We start from the raw sequence: 19191 nt of genomic DNA on the forward strand, positions 1-19191 counted from the left end.
CTTGATGGATCAGGGAAAGCTGCTCTACGGATAGGATGATTAGACTTCTGCCACTGATTAGGATATAGAAAGATGTCAGAAAGCCTCTCACATCTGTAGCAATAAGAAATAAACAGATTACTATGAATAAGAAATAACCAGATTAATTTTCCATGGGGTTATTGGGAAGCAGTGGGTAGATCTTAATAATTAAATTCTGTACAGGTATTTATATCTAGAGGGACACAGGTGAGCAGAGAGCTGTGCATTGCCATATTCAAGAAGAAGGGTCTGATCTGGGTATAAGTAGATGGAAGAGCAAGCCTGTGACACTCTGGGAAAATGCCGAGTCAAGAAGAAACCAGTGCAGACTTTGCCAACAGTATAAGCTGGTGGGACAGACTTGGGTCTGGAAGGAACCCAATCACAAAAATAAATCACTTAGGCCTGCATCCCAGCCCCCAGGTTGCTAAGATTGAACATGCAAGGGACAGTGTGCCTGAAATAGGAGGGTACAGGACAAGATCCCAGGAGAAGAGTTGCAGGAACTGAGAAATCAGGATACCAAGAAAGATGATCTCTGTAGATATTCAAATTTCAAGAATCACAACAAGAGTAGTGTTAGAAGGAATGGCAGTGAGCCAAAAACTAAGGACTTCAAGGAATGAATAACAGTAACCTAGGAGCCTGTAGATAACCGCTACAAGGATGTCATTTTATATTTGATAGCATAAACACAGAGCTGTGGGGCGTTTGTAAGGAAAAAAGGAACAACAATGGTCTGAAAGCAATGAGAAGCAAGGAAAACACCCACCCCACTGCCTGGCCTAGTATTGTAAGGGTGTGGGTGAAAAAAGAATCACAGGATGAATAGGATGCTATATCCTCAAGAAACAGTCAAGCTTGAGTTTGAAGAGAAGAATGAGCAGAGATGAGATTGAGAAATAAAGATTTTTGCCAATGACCCAACTCCCAAACCCTAGAGGAAGGGTCTAGAAGTTGGGGAGGGGTCAGGAAAGGTAATGTAGAAACCCATATGAGATTGAGGAGAGCCTGAAGGATGAGGAATAACTTGGGAGTTCAGGACCAATTGTGAATGTTTTAAGGCACAGAGTAGTTGAGGAAGAGGTTGGGGGGGTCGTGGGGGGGGGTGGACTCTTGCCAGAAGCAAGAGAGCTCGTGAAAGAATGAGTGGTGGTCTTCACTCCTACCACGGGTGCTCTGTAAGCCAGGGAAGGAGTGCTCTTATCTGGAGCATGTAGATCTCGGGTGTGAAAACCTCACTACATTTGTACATACTGTTCCTCTTTGTGGAATGCTCCTCCCCATTCTTCTTCACTTTGCTAACTTTTGTATCTTCAAAATTCAGCTAAGACATCAGCTCCTCTAGGAAACCACCCCTAATTTCATTAATCTGATCTGGGTGCTCTGTTTGGGGCATACTTTAACCTAGACTACCACATTGTTAATTTTTTGCATTTTTCTGTCTCCCTAGCTGGACTGTGAGCAACATTCAGTCTGTTTGCTTACTTGTTCATTACCTGTTTACCTTCATGAGGGCAGAATTTTTGTCTGTTCTGTTAACATTGTATCCCAGATTCATAGAATAGTGCTTGGCGCATAGTAAGGAATATCTTTTGGATGGATGGATGGATGGCTGTCTTCAATCCCTGACACCATCCCAGGATCACAGCCCTCAAGACCATGTATTAAAATTATTAATGAGTATTCATTAAAAATCAGAGTGGCTGGTACTAAGGACTCATAAGAAAAGAAAACAATATTTACCCCAAGGAATTTATAACCTAATGGAAAAATTCCTACTCATGGACTTGATCAAGGCAAAAAACTTAAAGGACAGTTGCCTAGAGCTGTCACTCACAATGTTTATCTTATTTAGTGTGGCGCTAGTACAGTATTGAGAACATAGAAGATGCTCAATAGATGTTGTTGAAAAATAACAATGAAATATTCAATTATATGTGAAGAGATTTTATAATCACAATTATATAGATACAGAGACATGAAGAGATATATTTAAACATATTCCTCATCCTATCCATCCTCACTTCTACCTCCCATTTCTACGTGTACAAATAGTACTCTCAACTTTTCTGTTTCCAACTTTTATTACACATCTATGTGCTAGGCACTTTGCAGCCTAGCACAAATGTAAAATGATTTACATTTGTAAATCATCACTCTCATGTTCAGAATTTTTGAATGGCTCCATCACCTATAGAAATAACACCTTTTGGTTCAGAATAATGGTGGGGGCGAGCAAGATTGATTAAAATGCAGATTTCCCCCAGAGATCCTGAGCTTATCTAAGGTCAATTCCTGGAATGTGCATTGTAAGAAGCACCGTCCACTCCCAAATAATTGATGCAACTTGCCCATGGATCACACGTTGGAGAGAAACAGTCTAGAGTATCAAATCTGCATAAAAGGGCCTTAATGAGCTCTTCTGTCCACTCCTGTCTCCTTTGCTTCCATTCTCCATTTCTGGGATTTTTTGCTTCAGCACAACCAGTTACCCATTTGCTCTACAAACCATACTCCTCCATGCCTCTATGCCTTTGTTTGTACAAAGATCTACCAGAAATTGTCTGCCTGGCTAACTCCACTCAGGAACCTGCTAAAAAGCTACCTTCTCTGGTTTTAAAGCTATCTTCTCTGGTTTTCTCAGAGGATTTAAAAGCACCTTTCATCTACAATACCAAAGCACTTTGCATCTGTGTGGGTGTGTGCGCACAACTTTCTCAGTATTGTTTGCACTAGATGTGGCAAATCTAGACTCTACGTCTGCCTTAGATTAAAATCATCTTGAAAGCAGAGACCACTTTCTTCATCTTTTTAGTACTGAGCATCGTGCTTGGTATCTAGTAGAAGGGGTGCAACTTTTGGTTTGGTGACTTGACCTACATCACATAGCTGGTAAACTGCACAGTCAAAATCTGAACCAAGAGCTTCAAACCCCAGATGCAGGCTTTTCAGGTGTCTGTGGCCCCTTTTCGATGATGTCTCTAAGTGGATGCTATTTCCAACGGTTTCTTCTTCACTTGTCGCATTTGACCTTTTATGTCATGTTTTAAAGTCCTCTAGAAACAAGTCTTATCGTCTCCATCAGGGCATAAAGCACAGCGGGCTTAATCTGACTCAATCTTGGTATTCCCCACAAGGCCTAGCAGAGTACCTGGCATTTAGCATAAAAAAAAAAAGTTACACACACACTTGATTAACGAATGACCCCTAGCTATGTATATATTTAACAGATAAAACTAAGCAGGTATAACCTCAAACGGACGCAATCTTTTACTCTTCTTTTTTGCCTCGTTTTGAAGATTTTACTACGAGAACTGCAACCATGCTCCACCCCGCGTCTGACGTGACAAATCAGACCTAGAACTACCAATTCCAGAATGCCGTGCGGGGGGCGTGTTCTCCGAGAGCCGCCGAGTGATTGGCGAGCGGGGACTTTACTTCCGGCAGGAAGGGCCCGGGAGGCGGGGACTGGGGGGAGACGTTTAAACACTATTACCAGGTTGGGCGGGCCACGTCGGGGTGGACTTTGTGGGTGATCCCTGGGTCCCCCGCCCGCTGAGGAGATGGATGAGGACGGGCTTCCTCTCATGGGGTCAGGCATAGACCTGACCAAGGTTTGTAAAGGAAGGAGTTGAACTTCCGGTGACCTGGGAGGAGGCTGGGGAAGGGACGCCCGATGCCCAGGGGGACCCCATCTCCCCTGCTTCCCCCTTTCCCTGGCCCCGGGCTTCTCTTCGGCCGGCCTCGGGAGGGAGAGTCCTGCACCTTGAAAAGGGGTCCCTCCCGAGCTGTTTAAGGGGGCCGTGTGCCTGTCCCAGCCGTCGCTTCACGGGTCGCTCTGCTCAAGGCGACGTGGGCCGGTTGCGACCTCCAACCCCACCTCTTTTACTCGGCCCCCAGGTGTTTTGTGTGTCGGCGTGTGCTGTCTTTACCGACAAGTTCTTCCTTGTGAATCCAGAGCCCATTCTCAAACTTCTCTGCAGCTTCTGCCATCTTGGGACCCCCCCCCCCCCCACGGTTTGGGAAAACAAACAAATCAAGGACTGCCTATTGGCAGTCCTGCAAGGGACTCGTGTCACAGCGCTCATAGAACACCCCGTTGTGTTCATAGCAAAGGGATTGGATTGCATAGGGCATCTTCCTCCTGTGATACGTACATCACATATATATATATTTTTTTACATAACGCAGGTGCCAGCTATTCAGCAGAAAAGAACGGTGGCATTTCTAAACCAGTTTGTGGTGCACACTGTACAGTTCCTCAATCGCTTTTCTACCGTTTGTGAGGAGGTAGGTCCTGTGATACTGGTGTAATGAGTGTCCTAGAAATCACTTTGCACTTCTGGAGACGGCAAATGAGTAAAACAAGAATCACAGTCTGTTCTTCCCACGTGATGTCACCCAATGACGTTAACAGGCTTTAAATCCTTTTTTGATTCTGTCACCATCAGTCCTGCACGCCACCTCTGTTGAAGTAGTTTTCTAGAGGCCTTGGTGAAATAGTTCAGGAAAAGCTTATTATGATTAAAGAGAACAAAAGGAATTCCAGAATTTCACAGTGGAAAACGTTTTGTATTTTGAAATTAGTTATGTTTCTCTTACCCCAAAGATTTACATTTTCAAGTACACATTGTTTCAGTGGCTATTAAAATTATTTTCCATCTTTGGAGCCAAAAAAAAATGGGTAAGAAGGTGGCCTAGAAACATAGTTTTGGCATCAAATATCATTATGAAAATAAAAATACTTTCTGCAACTGACTTGTGAAGTGAGGATTAAGTACCCAATTAAAGATGAGAGATCCCTGTCTTTAAGGAAAAAAAAAAACAGGCAAAAAAGAGAATGGGGAAATGGGAAACATCGGTTGAAATTGGATTTAAGAAAGGAGAAAGGTAAAATCACATAATTCACAAGTGAGCCAATTAAATAAGCCGTATTGAGTTCTTTATGTCTTGTATTTAACATAAGGTATAGCCTTAAAAATTGCATGGACAGAAGAAAACTATTTTCACTTGTAGATTTCAGCTGCTGTTTTTGTCTAGCTATCAAAATCTCTTCTGTCTTCTTACTAAGACAAAGGAACTGAAATGATAATTGATAGAATAAGGGATTCGATTCAATGTATTTTATCTAATAGGTCCAGAGACTAGGTGCTTGCTCCGGTGAGTTTTATATTGCTGCCTCTCTAAGTGGGTGTAGAATTGACTGACTAAAAACCAGTAAACCAAGGATTTAGTCCTTCACTTTTTATATCAGGGATGGGTAGAAAAGTATCTGGACAGAGACTATTCCAGGATTGTTAGTAGAGAGGAGCAGATACTCCATCCCCTCATCACTGGGTTAAAAAATAAACAGCAACAGCCAGCAAAGATACCTATGAAAAGCAACTTAACTGAGCTGCTCTGGGCCCCTCACCGCTGTAGTGCCCCATGGTTTTCATGGCCTGGGGAGTGAGTACTGTTGACTGGGGACTAGATCAGATATAACAGTAATCATCTCTTGTTTACTGATTTCTTATGAATTACCAGAGCCTCGTGATTCATTCTTTTCTCCCCTTTTCAACTTCCTCTCTCAACTTCCCCTCAGCTGTTTTCACTGTATTGTTCACTATTCCCTAGTTCTTCCTTGAACTCTAGAGACGAGCTTGTTAACTGAAAACTCATGAAGTTTAAATGTTGTTTATTGCCTTTTTCTTCTTAATGAATGATAATCTAGGTTGACTAGGACTCATTATTTACAATCAATGTTTTAGCAGTTTGGATATAGTTGTAGACTGTTTGCTGGGTGTGATGACAGTGCTTATTCTGTGCTAGGCATTGTGCTAATTGCTTTACATATCTTTAATCATTACAGCCAGCCCTTTGGAAGAGGTCCAGCTATTTCTCTCTTAGAAATACAGGAACAAGATGTAGAGAAGTTTAAATCATGTGTTTAGCCATTCATCCATTCATTCAACATATATTTAAGTGCATAGTATTTATAGCTGCAGTAACTGCGCTAACTTGCCCACCCTCACACAGCTGGAAAATAGCAGAGCTGGGATTCCAACTCTGATCTATTCACTGGAGAAACCAAAAATGTCTCCCTATTCAGTTATATTGCATCTTCTGCCCTGAATAAGAGGCATGTTTACATCATTTTCAAGTAAGAGACTTCAAAGTGTCTTTTTTAATAGCTATTTCAAATTTTATTTTTCAGATACGTATTCTCTTCTTTGCTATGCCGTATCCATTTGATGTAATGTCTTTTTGATATGATGAATTCCAAGGACATAATATATGTGTTCAAACATAAAGTGCCATTTTATTCCAAGTTAAGATTAATGTGGTTTTTTGACATGGCACCTAGTAGATCTATAATCCTCATTTAAAGCCTCAAACAAGAACCCAAATGACTGTTTCCCTCAACAAAACATGAACCTCAGCTGTTATGTTTTGAACTGGAAGTTAATGGGAGAGGGGGGGAAGAAATACCTGTTTGTGTTTTGTTTTTTGTTTTTCATACAATCTGGTTTGAACCAAACCCAAACTGTAACAACTTCAGTCACTGCTAAACTGAAACTGTAATTAAATTTGAAATAAATTGCTGGGGTCTCTTCATCACTAATACTGGTTTTAGAGTTCTCTAATAGAGAAAAGTGAAGAACTTAACTTTTAAAAAACTTTCTGGATACCAGGCTACTTTGTAACTGTTCTAATGACTGGATCCAGGGTAGGAAAGAAGTTAGAAGAGGGAGAAAGGAAAGTAGCTGAATCAGATCCAAGTTACAGAGTTACTTAGGGTCATCTCTTCACAAATCCACAGTAAGCATTTCTACTCTGGCCCTAATCAGCAAAATCTTATGGTGGTCCATTGGGACTGCTAATTTAAATTGAGAGTGGGGTGGGGGGTGGGGTGGAGGGGCATTCAATGCAAGTTCTATGCATATTGCAGATAAAAGTGAGCAGAAATTTAACCTTATATTGAATTTTAAAGTCAAAGGTACTCTATAAACAGGGTAGTCAGATGTGTCATTTTGACTCAGACTTGTAACATGCCTAGAATACTGGGTTTTTAATCATTTAAAAAATATTCTACAATGTTTTTTTTTTCCCTAAAATCTTAAGTATAGGCAAAACTGCTGAGAATTCTCACATAATCTAAAAAACTTTACAGAGCTTATCTTCTACATCCAGTTTTAAGTCCACCATCGGACTTATCAACCAAATAATGTTTTGTTTAAAACTATTTATTGCTACAAGTTTTTACAACTGCTTTTACAACTTTTACAACTGCTGGGCTTAAGTGTCAGATGAAGCTTAATAAAAGCAGCAGTTGCTTCCCTTTCTGGCTGTTCGGACACGTACAATCCAGTGCGATATACCAAGAGATCCATTATTTTTAAATACTGTTTCTCTTTTAGAGAATTGGATATGCACACTGGATATTTTACAAACCTAAAAACCACAGTATTTTATTTTTGTTTCCATGTTTAACTATTCACTCCATATTTCTTCCTTTCGTCTTCTTTTTCACTTTAATAAAATACTCTGTGTTAGAAACGGATGGGTGATAAATCAAGAAGTTTTTAGCTCAGCTTACAGATTTCAGGTAACTTGTAAATTCCCCTATTGTCCCAAGCCAAGGTATATTTCAGGTTTGCTTTAAATCCTTATAAAGATAAAAGAGTGGCTAAATACATGGGAAACTGATGCCTTTCCATTTCCTCCTTGCTTAAACTTTTAGAGATGGGCACAGTTACTCTCATTGGTTATATTATTTATATTCATAGTCAAGTCATCTACACATTAGAGCAGTGGTTCTGAACTAGGAGACATTTGGCAATGTCAAGAAATATTTTTAGTTGTCACAACTGGAGAGTACTAGTGGCATTGAGTGGATAGAGGTCAGAGATTCTGCTACACATCCTACAGTACACCAGACAGCCCCCACAAAAGAGAATTGTCTAGCCCAAGATGTCAGTAGACCCAAGGTTAGAAACTTGCTTTGTAGTAGTCTGGGGTTGTACAAGGAAAATGCAGAAGGCATCAACATCTTAGAAATGAACTTCAGCAGCCCATAAATGAAGTCAGGTGTAGTTGATCAAGTGACAATGGCTTTTCTAAAAAGTATGTATTTATGTACATTATAGGAATAATTATATGTTATAGGAATAACAGTTATTATGCCAAATTATCTTTGAAAAGCAGAGATTCTTAATTTGTGCCATGTACACTTTGGCAGTCTAATGAAACAAAATTAATGTTTTTAAATGTATAAAATAAAATGTATAGGATTACAAGGATTACAAAAGAAATCAGTTACATTCTTTAAGAAAAACTCAAAATTTTGACATAGTATGTCTTTTATTAAAGCATTATATTGTATAACCCAGATAACATGTAAATTTTAAGAGTCTCATGCTCTACCAACTGAACTAGCTGGGAGCCGCTATGTAATCTTTTAGACTCTCAAAAACCAGCTCTAGAGAAGATGGGTAATACTTTTATGGATAATAAAATAACATGGTTTATCTACAACAAAAATCTTCCCTAGCCAGGAGAAAAAGTCATTGTTGATCAGATTTTAAGAAAATCATTTACATAGTGGTTTTAAACTTGGGGTACATGAACTTGGATGACAAAATAACTATATTTAACTTAAATTTCAGTTTTTTTAACTTGAAATTTAGTCAGCAAAATTCACAGTAGTATTCATATCCTGGGAAGCGCGAGATTTTTATCATGCTATGCATTTTAATAGCATGCAATTTAAAACTTATGAATTGTTTGTTTCTGGAATTTTCCATTTAATATTTTCGGACCATGGTTGACCATTCGTAACTGAAACCACGGATAATGGGGGACTACTGTACTCCACAGTTATTGTTGTTACTAGATTAAATGTCAAAGATATTTTGGATAAATTATTATACATTATAATATATTGATGTTTAAATCAGTGTCTTTCATGTCTTGTGTGAATAAATCATTCATATGTCTTGTTTTATTAAAAAGACACAGATCATTTCCTTTTGGTGTGGTTTTGAAAATAGTAGATGAGATTAGATAATATGAGTGTCAAAGCAAAAGATTAACATACCAGACGAATCTGCAACCAAAAAAAGATTGAGAATTACTGCCCTAGAAAGTACAGTCATCCCTCAGTATCCACTGGGGATTGGTTTCAGGACCCCTCCAGATACCACAATCCAGGGATGTTCAAGTCCCTTATATAAAATTGTGTAGTATTTGTATATAACCTACACACATCCTCCTGTATACTTTAAATCATCTCTAGATTATAATACTTAATACAATGAATGCTATATAAATAGTTGTTATACTGTATTATTTAGGGAATAATGATAAGAAAAATGTCTGTACCTGTTTAGTACAGACACAACCATTGTAGGCCTAACCACATAGTACACATCAGCAATAATGTAACTTCATTTTCCTTAATATTTTTGATCCGCAATTGGTTAGATCCAAGGATGCAGAACCCATGGATATGGTGGGCTGACTATAACTCTTTTGTCCAAGCCTCTTTAATCTTCCTTATCGAGTAATTACCTAAATCATCATTTTCATCCTTATTCCATTATTTACTAAGACTTGTATTTCAATCCTTAGCCTATCCTGTATGAATCATTGAGTACCCATTGTAGGATAGTTTATTTAGTTTTATGATCTAAACCTGAAAAAAAATTAATACCAATTTTTAAATCAGATAAACAGCATCTGTTTTAGGAAACTTTGATCAGAAAAATTTGATTCCCAGTGTTTAGCACAGTAACATCTTAGTGAGAAAAGGATTAGTCATTTATTAGCTTTGAATAACAAGAATTCTACCTGTGAAATACTTTGGGAATTTTCCATCTTTTTTTAAATTAGTAAACTTTATTTTTTTAGAGTAATTTTAGGTTCACAGCAAAGCTCAGCAGAAAGCACTGAGTTCCCTGCCCCTCGCCCCCACGCACACTATCTTTCCCACTATCATCATCCCCCACCAGCGTGGTACATTTGTTAAAACTGATTTGTTACAATCTACCTTGACACATCATCTCCCAGAGTCTGTGACATCATGTGTTAACAACATAAAGCCTTTTCAAAACAATGTAATATTCTTTCAAAAATAGTATCTGGAGTTGGAGTGTTTGAGTTCAGATTATTTTACTTGTATGAAGACTTAGTTTTTTTTCATCTTTAAAATTGGTATAATAATAGTTCTTATGTCTTAGATTTGGTGTGAGATTTTAAATGATATGTTGTATATACAGTGTAGCATAGTATGGTAAGTGCTCAAAATGTTTACAGTGATACTATTGGTTAAAAATACGTACTTACATAAGACATATTAAAACAAAGATTAATTTTTAATTCATCTTTTTGTTTCTCTTTATGTGTTTATTTACTTTGGTCAATCCAATGTATGCATTTTAAAATAAGTTAGAAAATATCATTCACTTTACAAATTTGCTGTGGGATTTCTACAATCATAAGCTTCTCTAATGAGTTAAAAGACTGATTAAAGTTGCCAAAATTTAATTTCCATGATTTTTCAGGAAAACACCTATAATTTGGAGAGGAATCCATCCATATAATGTCTTATAAACCTGTATTTATATTTACATAAAAGCTTTATGTGAATAAATCCTAGAAATCAAAATTAATTAGCTTTGAATGCCACTAAAACTAGATTCTTATGTTTTATTTCTAAATTATATCTTTGTAGATCTCAAGATGCTCATCTTAAAAATAAGTATTTTGTGAGGAAGCACTAACCACTCTGGTTGCTTCCACTTTTTTCTCTCTCTAAATGTGGGCAAAATTACCATTTCTCAGGGTGTTAAAAATCTGCATATGAGTCAGTCAGGATCTTGATAATATCCCAGAAGCAGTCAAATGCTGCATGCACATCTGGCAACTAGTAAACCGTCCAACTGCTCTTGGACTATGTCACTGAATATAATAATGTATGGGATTATGTGTAGAAGTAAATATTCTTATGGATCATATTTTACGATGTTACTTTTATGTGGCTGTGTGTGTGTGTGTGTGTATGTATGTACCAGGGGTGCCAAAAATATGTAATACACACTACTTGTATTCATCTTTTGTTATCTGTATATATTGAGTATTTCAATTTTAACACAGTTTTTTCCTTTCTTAAAATGTGTATACATTTTTTTGGCACCCTCTGTATATAATTGGGTAGAGTAACTAGAGTATGGTAAACTCTTGGTTCTGGTTTATCTGGGATTTTGGTGGTGGATTGATTCCTTTTGTTTTTTTAGAACTCTGATTTTTTTTTTTGTTTGTTTTAATTCCTTCCAACATGAACTGCTTGTCTTCCAGTTTCATGTTCTTTTTACTTTTCAAACTTGAAAAGCTTGAATTTAGGATTAATTGTACACATGTATTTAAGTAACTTATAAAGGCAAATCCTGTTCTATGCTGTCTTGAGCTCATTTTTATTCTTGTTTTCTATGAAGAATGTCTTCATTCATCAACAAATAATTATTAGTCTCCTATTAAGTGTCAAGTACTGTTCTGGGGACTGGGGGCATAGCAGTAAAGAAAAACTCTGTCCTGGGAGGAGTTTGCGATCCCAATGATTGATTGTGGCTTTGATAATGAGTCTGAGAAGGCTGAAAATGTAACTACTTCTTATCTATGAATACAATTTTATAAAATAACTGTGAAGCATGCTAATGAAAAATAATAGAATACTTGAGCTTTTATTCCTACTCATGTAAATAAGAGAAATATGGAAAACATAGAAAATGACAAACACTTAAACCATGGTTTTTATTATTTTCCAATCTGCCCTTTGTTATCCTTGTTAAGTTTAATTTAATCAGACTTTATTTTTTTGTTTCTAATCTTTTCCAGAAATTGGCAGACCTTTCTCTTCGTATCCAACAAATTGAAACAACTCTCAATATTTTAGATGCAAAGGTTTGTATTTCTGAATAATTTATAGTATAAACTTTGCTGTACACTTATCAACCTTCTCAGTTATACTTAACTTTAAGTGCATTTGGGAATGAATTAAATTTAGCCCCTCCATCTTGAGGTGGGATAGTGTCTTTTATTTGTTTTTTAAAATTTATTGTAATTGCAAAGGAAATGATAATTATTCTCAGCCATTAACTGAGTTTGTTTAAATGTACACATGGATTGAGATTTCTTTCATTATACTAGTCAAAAGCATAATGTGAGTAACATGTTAACAAATTGAGCTGTTATATAGTTTACTTCATTTGATGGAAAATTCCCAATTATCTTAATAGTAATCATTTGATAATACAGTAAGAACTTTAGGTGTCTCCAGAGCAAAATTTGGAGAAAGTATCAGCCATTTTTCATTTGCAAGTATATTAAATGCTAATAAAGAATATCAATATTTTGAAGTCAGAAAAATAACTAGCGAATATAAAAGAGTTGTTTTCATTTGAAAGCTTGCAGATTTTGTGTGTTTTTTCTGTTTATATGTAATGGAGACACATATATTTTTATGACTTTGTCCTTTTATCAAAAAAAATCTGAAAAATATTAAATATTTCTACGGAATTAAAATGACTAATATCTTTAACATAGGATCTGTAGTTTGTACTTTCTACATCTTCTTGTGGACTAAGTCCCTATGTTTCTTTCCGAACATTTCTCTAGCTTGGAAAATTTAGGCTAGCTGGCCTTGAACATGTTCAAGATATCCTCTTAGCAGCCATAGCCACTTGAAACTATTTGGGCCATAGCCACTGTGCTAAGTACTGTCATCAGTCAACAGTTCTCAATGACTATCGCTGCTTCAGATCTTATTACCATTGGTTTTTCATTATTCTTTATTATGATTATGTATCTTGTTTTAATGTTTGTGGAATTCTTGACTTAGAGTTCAAGGTCACAAGTTGAGTTACTATATGGACAAGTTAACCTTAATTATTTCCATGGTCATAGAGTTAATCTCCAATATTAGCCAAACACCTGACAAATATATATCACTGATATCAAGATTGAATCAGAAAAGAGGGTTTGCGTGGACCTTGCAACTCCAACCTGAGATGTTTAACCACTGACAACAAGCTCATCTTTTGTGTATGAAAAACAATACATTTCAGTAACATTCAGAGATAAATGTTTAAAAAAAAGAAGGAGCTATATTAGACATGAAAATGTGATGACAAGAGTTTTGCCATTTCTCAAATAATTGAAATTTAAAATTCAAAAGCACTTTTTTTTACAAAGTGTGTTTAGTAAAAATCTTTTTACGACATCTTTGTGAAGTAAGTTTTTTATCCCCACCCTACAGGTGAGAAAATTGAGGCCAATAGAGATTTCCACAAGGTCACATGGCCTGTGACTTAAATCTAGGCACTTTGACTCCAAAGCCCTGCTCTTCTCATTCCTTACACAAGGATTCTTTCTAGTTTAAAAATAATTTCTGGGAAAATAATGATCATAAGCTAAATTAGATTTGTGAGAAATTGTTCAGAATATTGTATTTGTAAATGCCTTTTCCTTTTGAATATTTTACGGCATAGATCATTTCAAACACCAAAGATGAGATTTCATAAACATGTTTTTCTGGACTTAACACACACACACCTAGGAACTTACAGTATTTAGCATGTAGTACTATCCTCATATACCAACATTAATTTTATTTTCTCAGTTGTCATCAATCCCAGGCCTAGATGATGTCACATTTGAAGTATCGCCTGTAAGTGTCACTAGTGTCACAAATGAATCACATTCTGAAACCACTTCAGAGCAACCACAGGTAAGTATTTAAGTTCCAAGAAACATGAGCAAATCTTGTTGGTTGAACTAGATAGACCTAAGCAACAGGTTTGAAGGAAGAAGTTAAAAATCTAACACTTTGAATACTAACATTTTAAAGCCTTAAGATAGAAACTGAAGTTTGAGAAAAAAAAGTTAGGTGTTTTGTTTTGTTATTTTGAAGGGCTTCCTGAAGTTTATATTTTCTTTGCTTATAAAAAAGAAAATTGATCTATAAAGGACTTGGAAAAATCTTGAATATAATTACTTTCTCTGAGTTCACTATGGAAATTTTTTCTAAGTTCTTATAAAAAATGTACTTTTAAAATATTTTATTATAAAAACTTTCAAGTATTCAGAAAATAGTATAGTACAATGAATACCCAAATGCCCGTTACCCAGATTCACCAGTTAAGATTTTTGTGGCAGTTGCTTCATCTCTTTTTTGTCGCTAGCTGAACTGAATCCCAGGATCATACTATTTCACCCCTGTATAATGCCTTGAGCATCTCTGCAAAGTTTTGATGTTTTCTTGCATAACCACAATGCTTTATGTCACACAATATAATTAACACCAATTCCCTTGTTATCTAATCCCATGTTACTCAAAGTGTGCTTCATGATGCCTGGGCATCAGCTGGGGGCTTGTTAGAAATCTCAGGCTCCACCCCAGACTTACTGAATCAGAAGCTACATTTTAGCAAGATCCCTAGGTGATTTGTAGGCTATTGAAATTTGGCAGATAGTGATCTAAGAAATACCAATTGTCTAAAATGTGTGTTTTGGGGTTTAATTTGTTCAAATCAGCATCATAAGTAATGGTTTTTACATTTGCTTCTTATGTCTTAATGTTCATTTATTCTCTGTATAAGTTTAAATTTTATGTTACTTTTTATTTCAAGAAATAAACATTTATGGTTTGAGAATAATCTCTAGCGTATCTCAGTGAGGTATTAAAATTCAAAATAAGATAGTCATTAAAATGGAAAACAAGTGGACTTCCTATCTCTGTGGAGTTCTGCATTTGTATCCAGAGGTACTTTTTACAGGATACTTTTTAGATCATGGTGCTATTGACTGTGATAATGACTAAGATGTAATGTGTGCTTCCTGTGAGCCAAGCTACTTCTAAGTGCTTTTCATAAATTATTAATAACTCATTTAATCCTCACAACAACCCTATGAACTATATACTGTATTATCAATTCTACTTTACAGATGCGTCAAATAAGTATAACAGAGGTTAAGTAACTTGTTGAAGACCAAACAGTAAATGTAAGAGCTGGAATTTTAACCCAGGTAGTTGGGTGCCAAAAGTCCTAGCTCTTACCTGCTGCATTACACGACACTGTCTCCAGCACCTGTGTTGAATTCATTAAACATACTGAGCACATGTGGTGTGAGGCACTGTGGGAGGAGGCATATATTTAGATATAGTATAGCTTTGTGTAATGAATTAGATGACCATGTTCTAAACAATTACATACTAGAAAATTTAACATCCATTTAATTTACATAGGAAATTCCATCATCATGGCCACTGGAAAACACATGTAATATATAAGAGGAAAGCCGGATGTTGTAGAGGAGTTTAACATAAAAGGTTCTTTCACTTAAATATGGACCATCCTTTTTCTAAAACAAAACATGTAAAAAATATTAAGAGTATTTCTACTCTACATAGTAGCTATGCTTTGGTGGATATTAGCTGTCATATTTTTCTATACATTTTTAAGTGGTATCTGTACAACTTTGAATATTATTTTTTCCAGGTGCCATTATGAATACTATCTTCAATATGCCTTTTAAAACTTATGCAGTTGTTTTGGTCCTGCCTGTTTAAGGTCTCAAAAAATTGGTTATGAGTAATCACATCTAAATTTTCTAAAATTCAGAATAGCCTAATATATCTTGGCAGTTTTATTTTAAAATTGTATATTAATTCATTTGGAGGATTTATGAAGCTCTGTTGGCTTCCTGAGTTTAAAAATTTTGGTAAAGTTGTGCATTGATTAGCTTAATAAAATGACTGTTTAGCATGTTCTTAATATTCAAATCAATTTATTCTCCATTGTTATTAATTGGTATTTTTTTTGTGAAATATTTTGAAATGGATGTAAGTATTGCTTAACACAGAATTTCCATTGGCGTTAGTCAACTCACTTATCAGATAAAGGATAATTATACACTTTTTTAGAAATGATCCATTCATTGCAGTTTCTATATATGAGTCAAAGATCCAAGGTTTGCATACTGATTTTTCTGCAACTTTAATTTCATGGTTCAGATTTTATCATTACTCACAATAGAACATCCAATTGTGCAGATTGAGATTAATTTAAGAATAAAATGAAGGACAGTTGAGAGATGTGGTAGAGGATTTATTGGGTCATTCACATAAGACCTGATATAATTAAACCTTGTTGAGGTCTTGATTATTAGGCAGAAGTTAACAGCTGAGTTTTGAGAATCAGTAGGCCTGTGTATAATTAGCATTTAGACTATTGTGCTATTGTATGCGTTTATTGTCCATAATATTTTTAAAAACATACTTGGGTTTTGTTTGAATTTTTTATTTAATTAAATGTTTTGGACTTTTTGTATTTATGTATTTTACAGATGAATACACATACACTCACTTCTGTACATTAAAGTGTCAGTTTAACAGTAGTAGAAATCTGAAGGATTTTTGGATGTTTTATTTGCTTCAGTGTTTTTGAAAGCTTTAATTTATATTTGAATTATCTAAGGAAAAACCTTAATATATAATTCACATTCATTTTAAAACTATCAATATTTCAAGATATTTCTTGATTTATCTATATTCCAGCATAGATATGTAGACATAAAATTTGACTTCATTCTGCTAAGGAAATTCCTATTAATGCTAATACATATACAGGTAATAAGTGAGAATTCACAAAAGCAAACTTATTCTAAATGTTATTTCTATGTTGATAGAAAAATCAAGATATATAGAGACAGTTTTAGCTTTGCACTTAAGTGAGGGCAGGGTTGCAGCAAGTTTGAGGTAATACAGTACTGTGAGAATTGCCTGTATGATAAAACTATTTTTATCTAAAAGACCATTCCCAGTATTCTTTACTGTACATAATATTTAGTATATAATCTTAACCACTATGTGGAGAATGTTACCATTAATAGTTGAAATATATAAAACTGGATAATTTTGTCTGAGAAATGGGTTTCTTCCATAAATTCTTTAGGCATTGCTTTCTAAGATGTTAGAATAGCCATATCTACTTAGAAAAAGATTATTTAATAAATTAGGAATTCAACTGTGCAGACGATAGATACCTAGAAAATCAATTTACTGTCCATGAGAGTTGTACAGTTGATGAATCGATAGTTTTATTACCTTTATGAAAAGTTTTATTAAAATAATATGTCCAACCTATAATTCATGTTTTATATCAGCATTCTGGGGACAAGTAAAGCAGGATTCTAATATTTTTTAATGCCATGAATATATTTGCATTTTTAAGGAACAATATATTGTTAATATTAAGCGTACCTTTCTCTGAAATCATGTTTAAATATTTGCGAACATATATCCCATAATTAAATTATTGGTATTTACATTTAGAAATATGATTTTTTTTCTGATAGTGATTGCTTTAGAATTATAAAAAGAAATATCCCTTTTAAGTAACGTGATGGACCCCTTTTGTGAATTGTCTAAAGATTTACACGCAATACTCTCTACAGCAGAACAGTTTACAAGACTCTGGACCACAGGAAAGTGAAGTAACAGCAGAAAATATCTTAACTGTAGCCAAGGATCCAAGATATGCCAGATATCTCAAAATGGTTCAAGTGGTAAGCTAATTTGGTCTGTCTTCTCTGTCTAGCAGCCGCATTTGAAAGTCTTAACCCTGGAGGTTTCATTGTTATTTTTCAACCTGAGAACACTGCTAAACCGAGTGACCAAGTTTTCTATTCTCTTACTTCTTTCCTATGTTTTAATGGCCTGATAAAAAATAACCAAAGACCAGACTTTTCTAATTAAAACTGATCTCACACTTCAGATTAACATAGTTTAATATAGATTTATATGAATTTTTTTGCTTTACACAAAGTTGTCATTGTAAATCTTGGATGTATCAATAGAGGAATGAAAGTAGACTGTTCATTTGGTAGATGCTATGGCTTTAGCTTAATTCCTGTATGCTAGCACAAATAATGTTTTTTTGTGTGTAATGTTATTCTGAATTTCATCTGTCAGGTGATTTGGTTTATAGAAAAAAGCTTAAGTTTCTTGGCCATGTAAGGTAATCCTTTAAATTTATTATATGATTTCAGAATTTTTATTTCTTCTGAGAAATCATTACGTAGTATGATACCAAAAATATCTGCAGTTGTCTATAACAGCAGAAACTAATTTCTTTTCATTCCTGTAGAAAGTGCTGTTGCAGTGATTGAAGGAGCTAGCTGTTCATCATTTTTCTGTTAATTAAAAAATTAATGTTTTTGTACCATTCTATTATCAGGCAAAAGAAGTAATAATGCTAAGAAGTACTAAGGACAACATTTTTATTTTGCTGTCCATGGCATTACTTATCATCAAAGTAATTTAAAAACAAATACTCTCTGATAAAAGAAAGAGTAGATTGGTTCCTTTAGAAGCTACAATGGCGACAACGGTGAGAAGAAAACACATTCGTTTTTCCTAACCGTCAGAAGTGGATTTGTCACTTTCAGAATTCTTCACTGACAGTCAAACCCTGGTCTCTAGCCTTTAGAAAAAATATCAGCCAGACTTTGGGATGAAAATATATTGAAGGTCTTTAAATTAAAAGAATAAAGTAGAGCTAGTTTGAGCATGAATCATGATAAATAAGTTTTTAAAGCTAGAACCCAGGAAAGCCCAAGCTAAGTATAAAATATAAGGATGGACTGTTAAAAACTATAAGTTTGATTCACTCAAACAAAAGAGGGAAAGTTTCAGAGGGACTCTGGAAGGCATTTATCTTTTTAGTCTCTCTTTGCCTAATGTATATAAAATATGAAATAGGAAAATCCACTTGGTCATTTCTATAAGAATTCTCTGAAATCTTTGATTAAAACCTGTATCTTAGGATAATTGTTGCATTCTTGATGCATTATGTCTGATTTTACAGGAACTTTAAAAACTCTTCTGTATAATTCCACTGTCCATTTATCCACAAACATTTCTTAAACACTTACTTTAGTGTGCTATATTAGGTATTGTCTAGATTTATTTAGCCAGCTAAGGTTCCCAAACACCACTTGAAATTTTTATTTTTGTTATTAATTATTTAGACACATTCCATTGCTTTTCAGAATTGTGTGTGTGTGTGTGTGTGTGTGTGTGCGCACACGCATACTGGTGGTGCCAAAAAATGTATACACATGATTTGT

At 35.2% G+C, this 19191-nt stretch overlaps 1 protein-coding gene across 3 annotated transcripts in view; it reads left to right on the forward strand.

Annotated features, from left to right (window-relative positions):
* The first annotated feature begins 3492 nt into the window (after nt 1-3492).
* The window catches only part of WASHC3 (WASH complex subunit 3), a 42476-nt gene continuing 26777 nt past the window's right edge, over nt 3493-19191 (forward strand). Inside the window, exons 1-5 of one of the 3 annotated variants that reach the window (XM_081059671.1) lie at nt 3493-3638; nt 4216-4314; nt 11899-11964; nt 13682-13789; nt 17518-17628. In XM_081059671.1, coding sequence (XP_080915797.1) covers nt 3588-3638; nt 4216-4314; nt 11899-11964; nt 13682-13789; nt 17518-17628 — 435 coding nt within the window. In that variant the 5' untranslated portion in view covers nt 3493-3587. The remainder of the gene's footprint in view (nt 3639-4215; nt 4315-11898; nt 11965-13681; nt 13790-17517; nt 17629-19191) is intronic. The other 2 variants (XM_081059672.1, XM_081059673.1) reach the window with 2 other exon arrangements.

This window comes from Rhinolophus hipposideros (genome assembly GCF_964194185.1).
Source record: "Rhinolophus hipposideros genome assembly, chromosome: 9".
In the NCBI taxonomy this organism is placed as follows: domain Eukaryota; kingdom Metazoa; phylum Chordata; class Mammalia; order Chiroptera; family Rhinolophidae; genus Rhinolophus; species Rhinolophus hipposideros.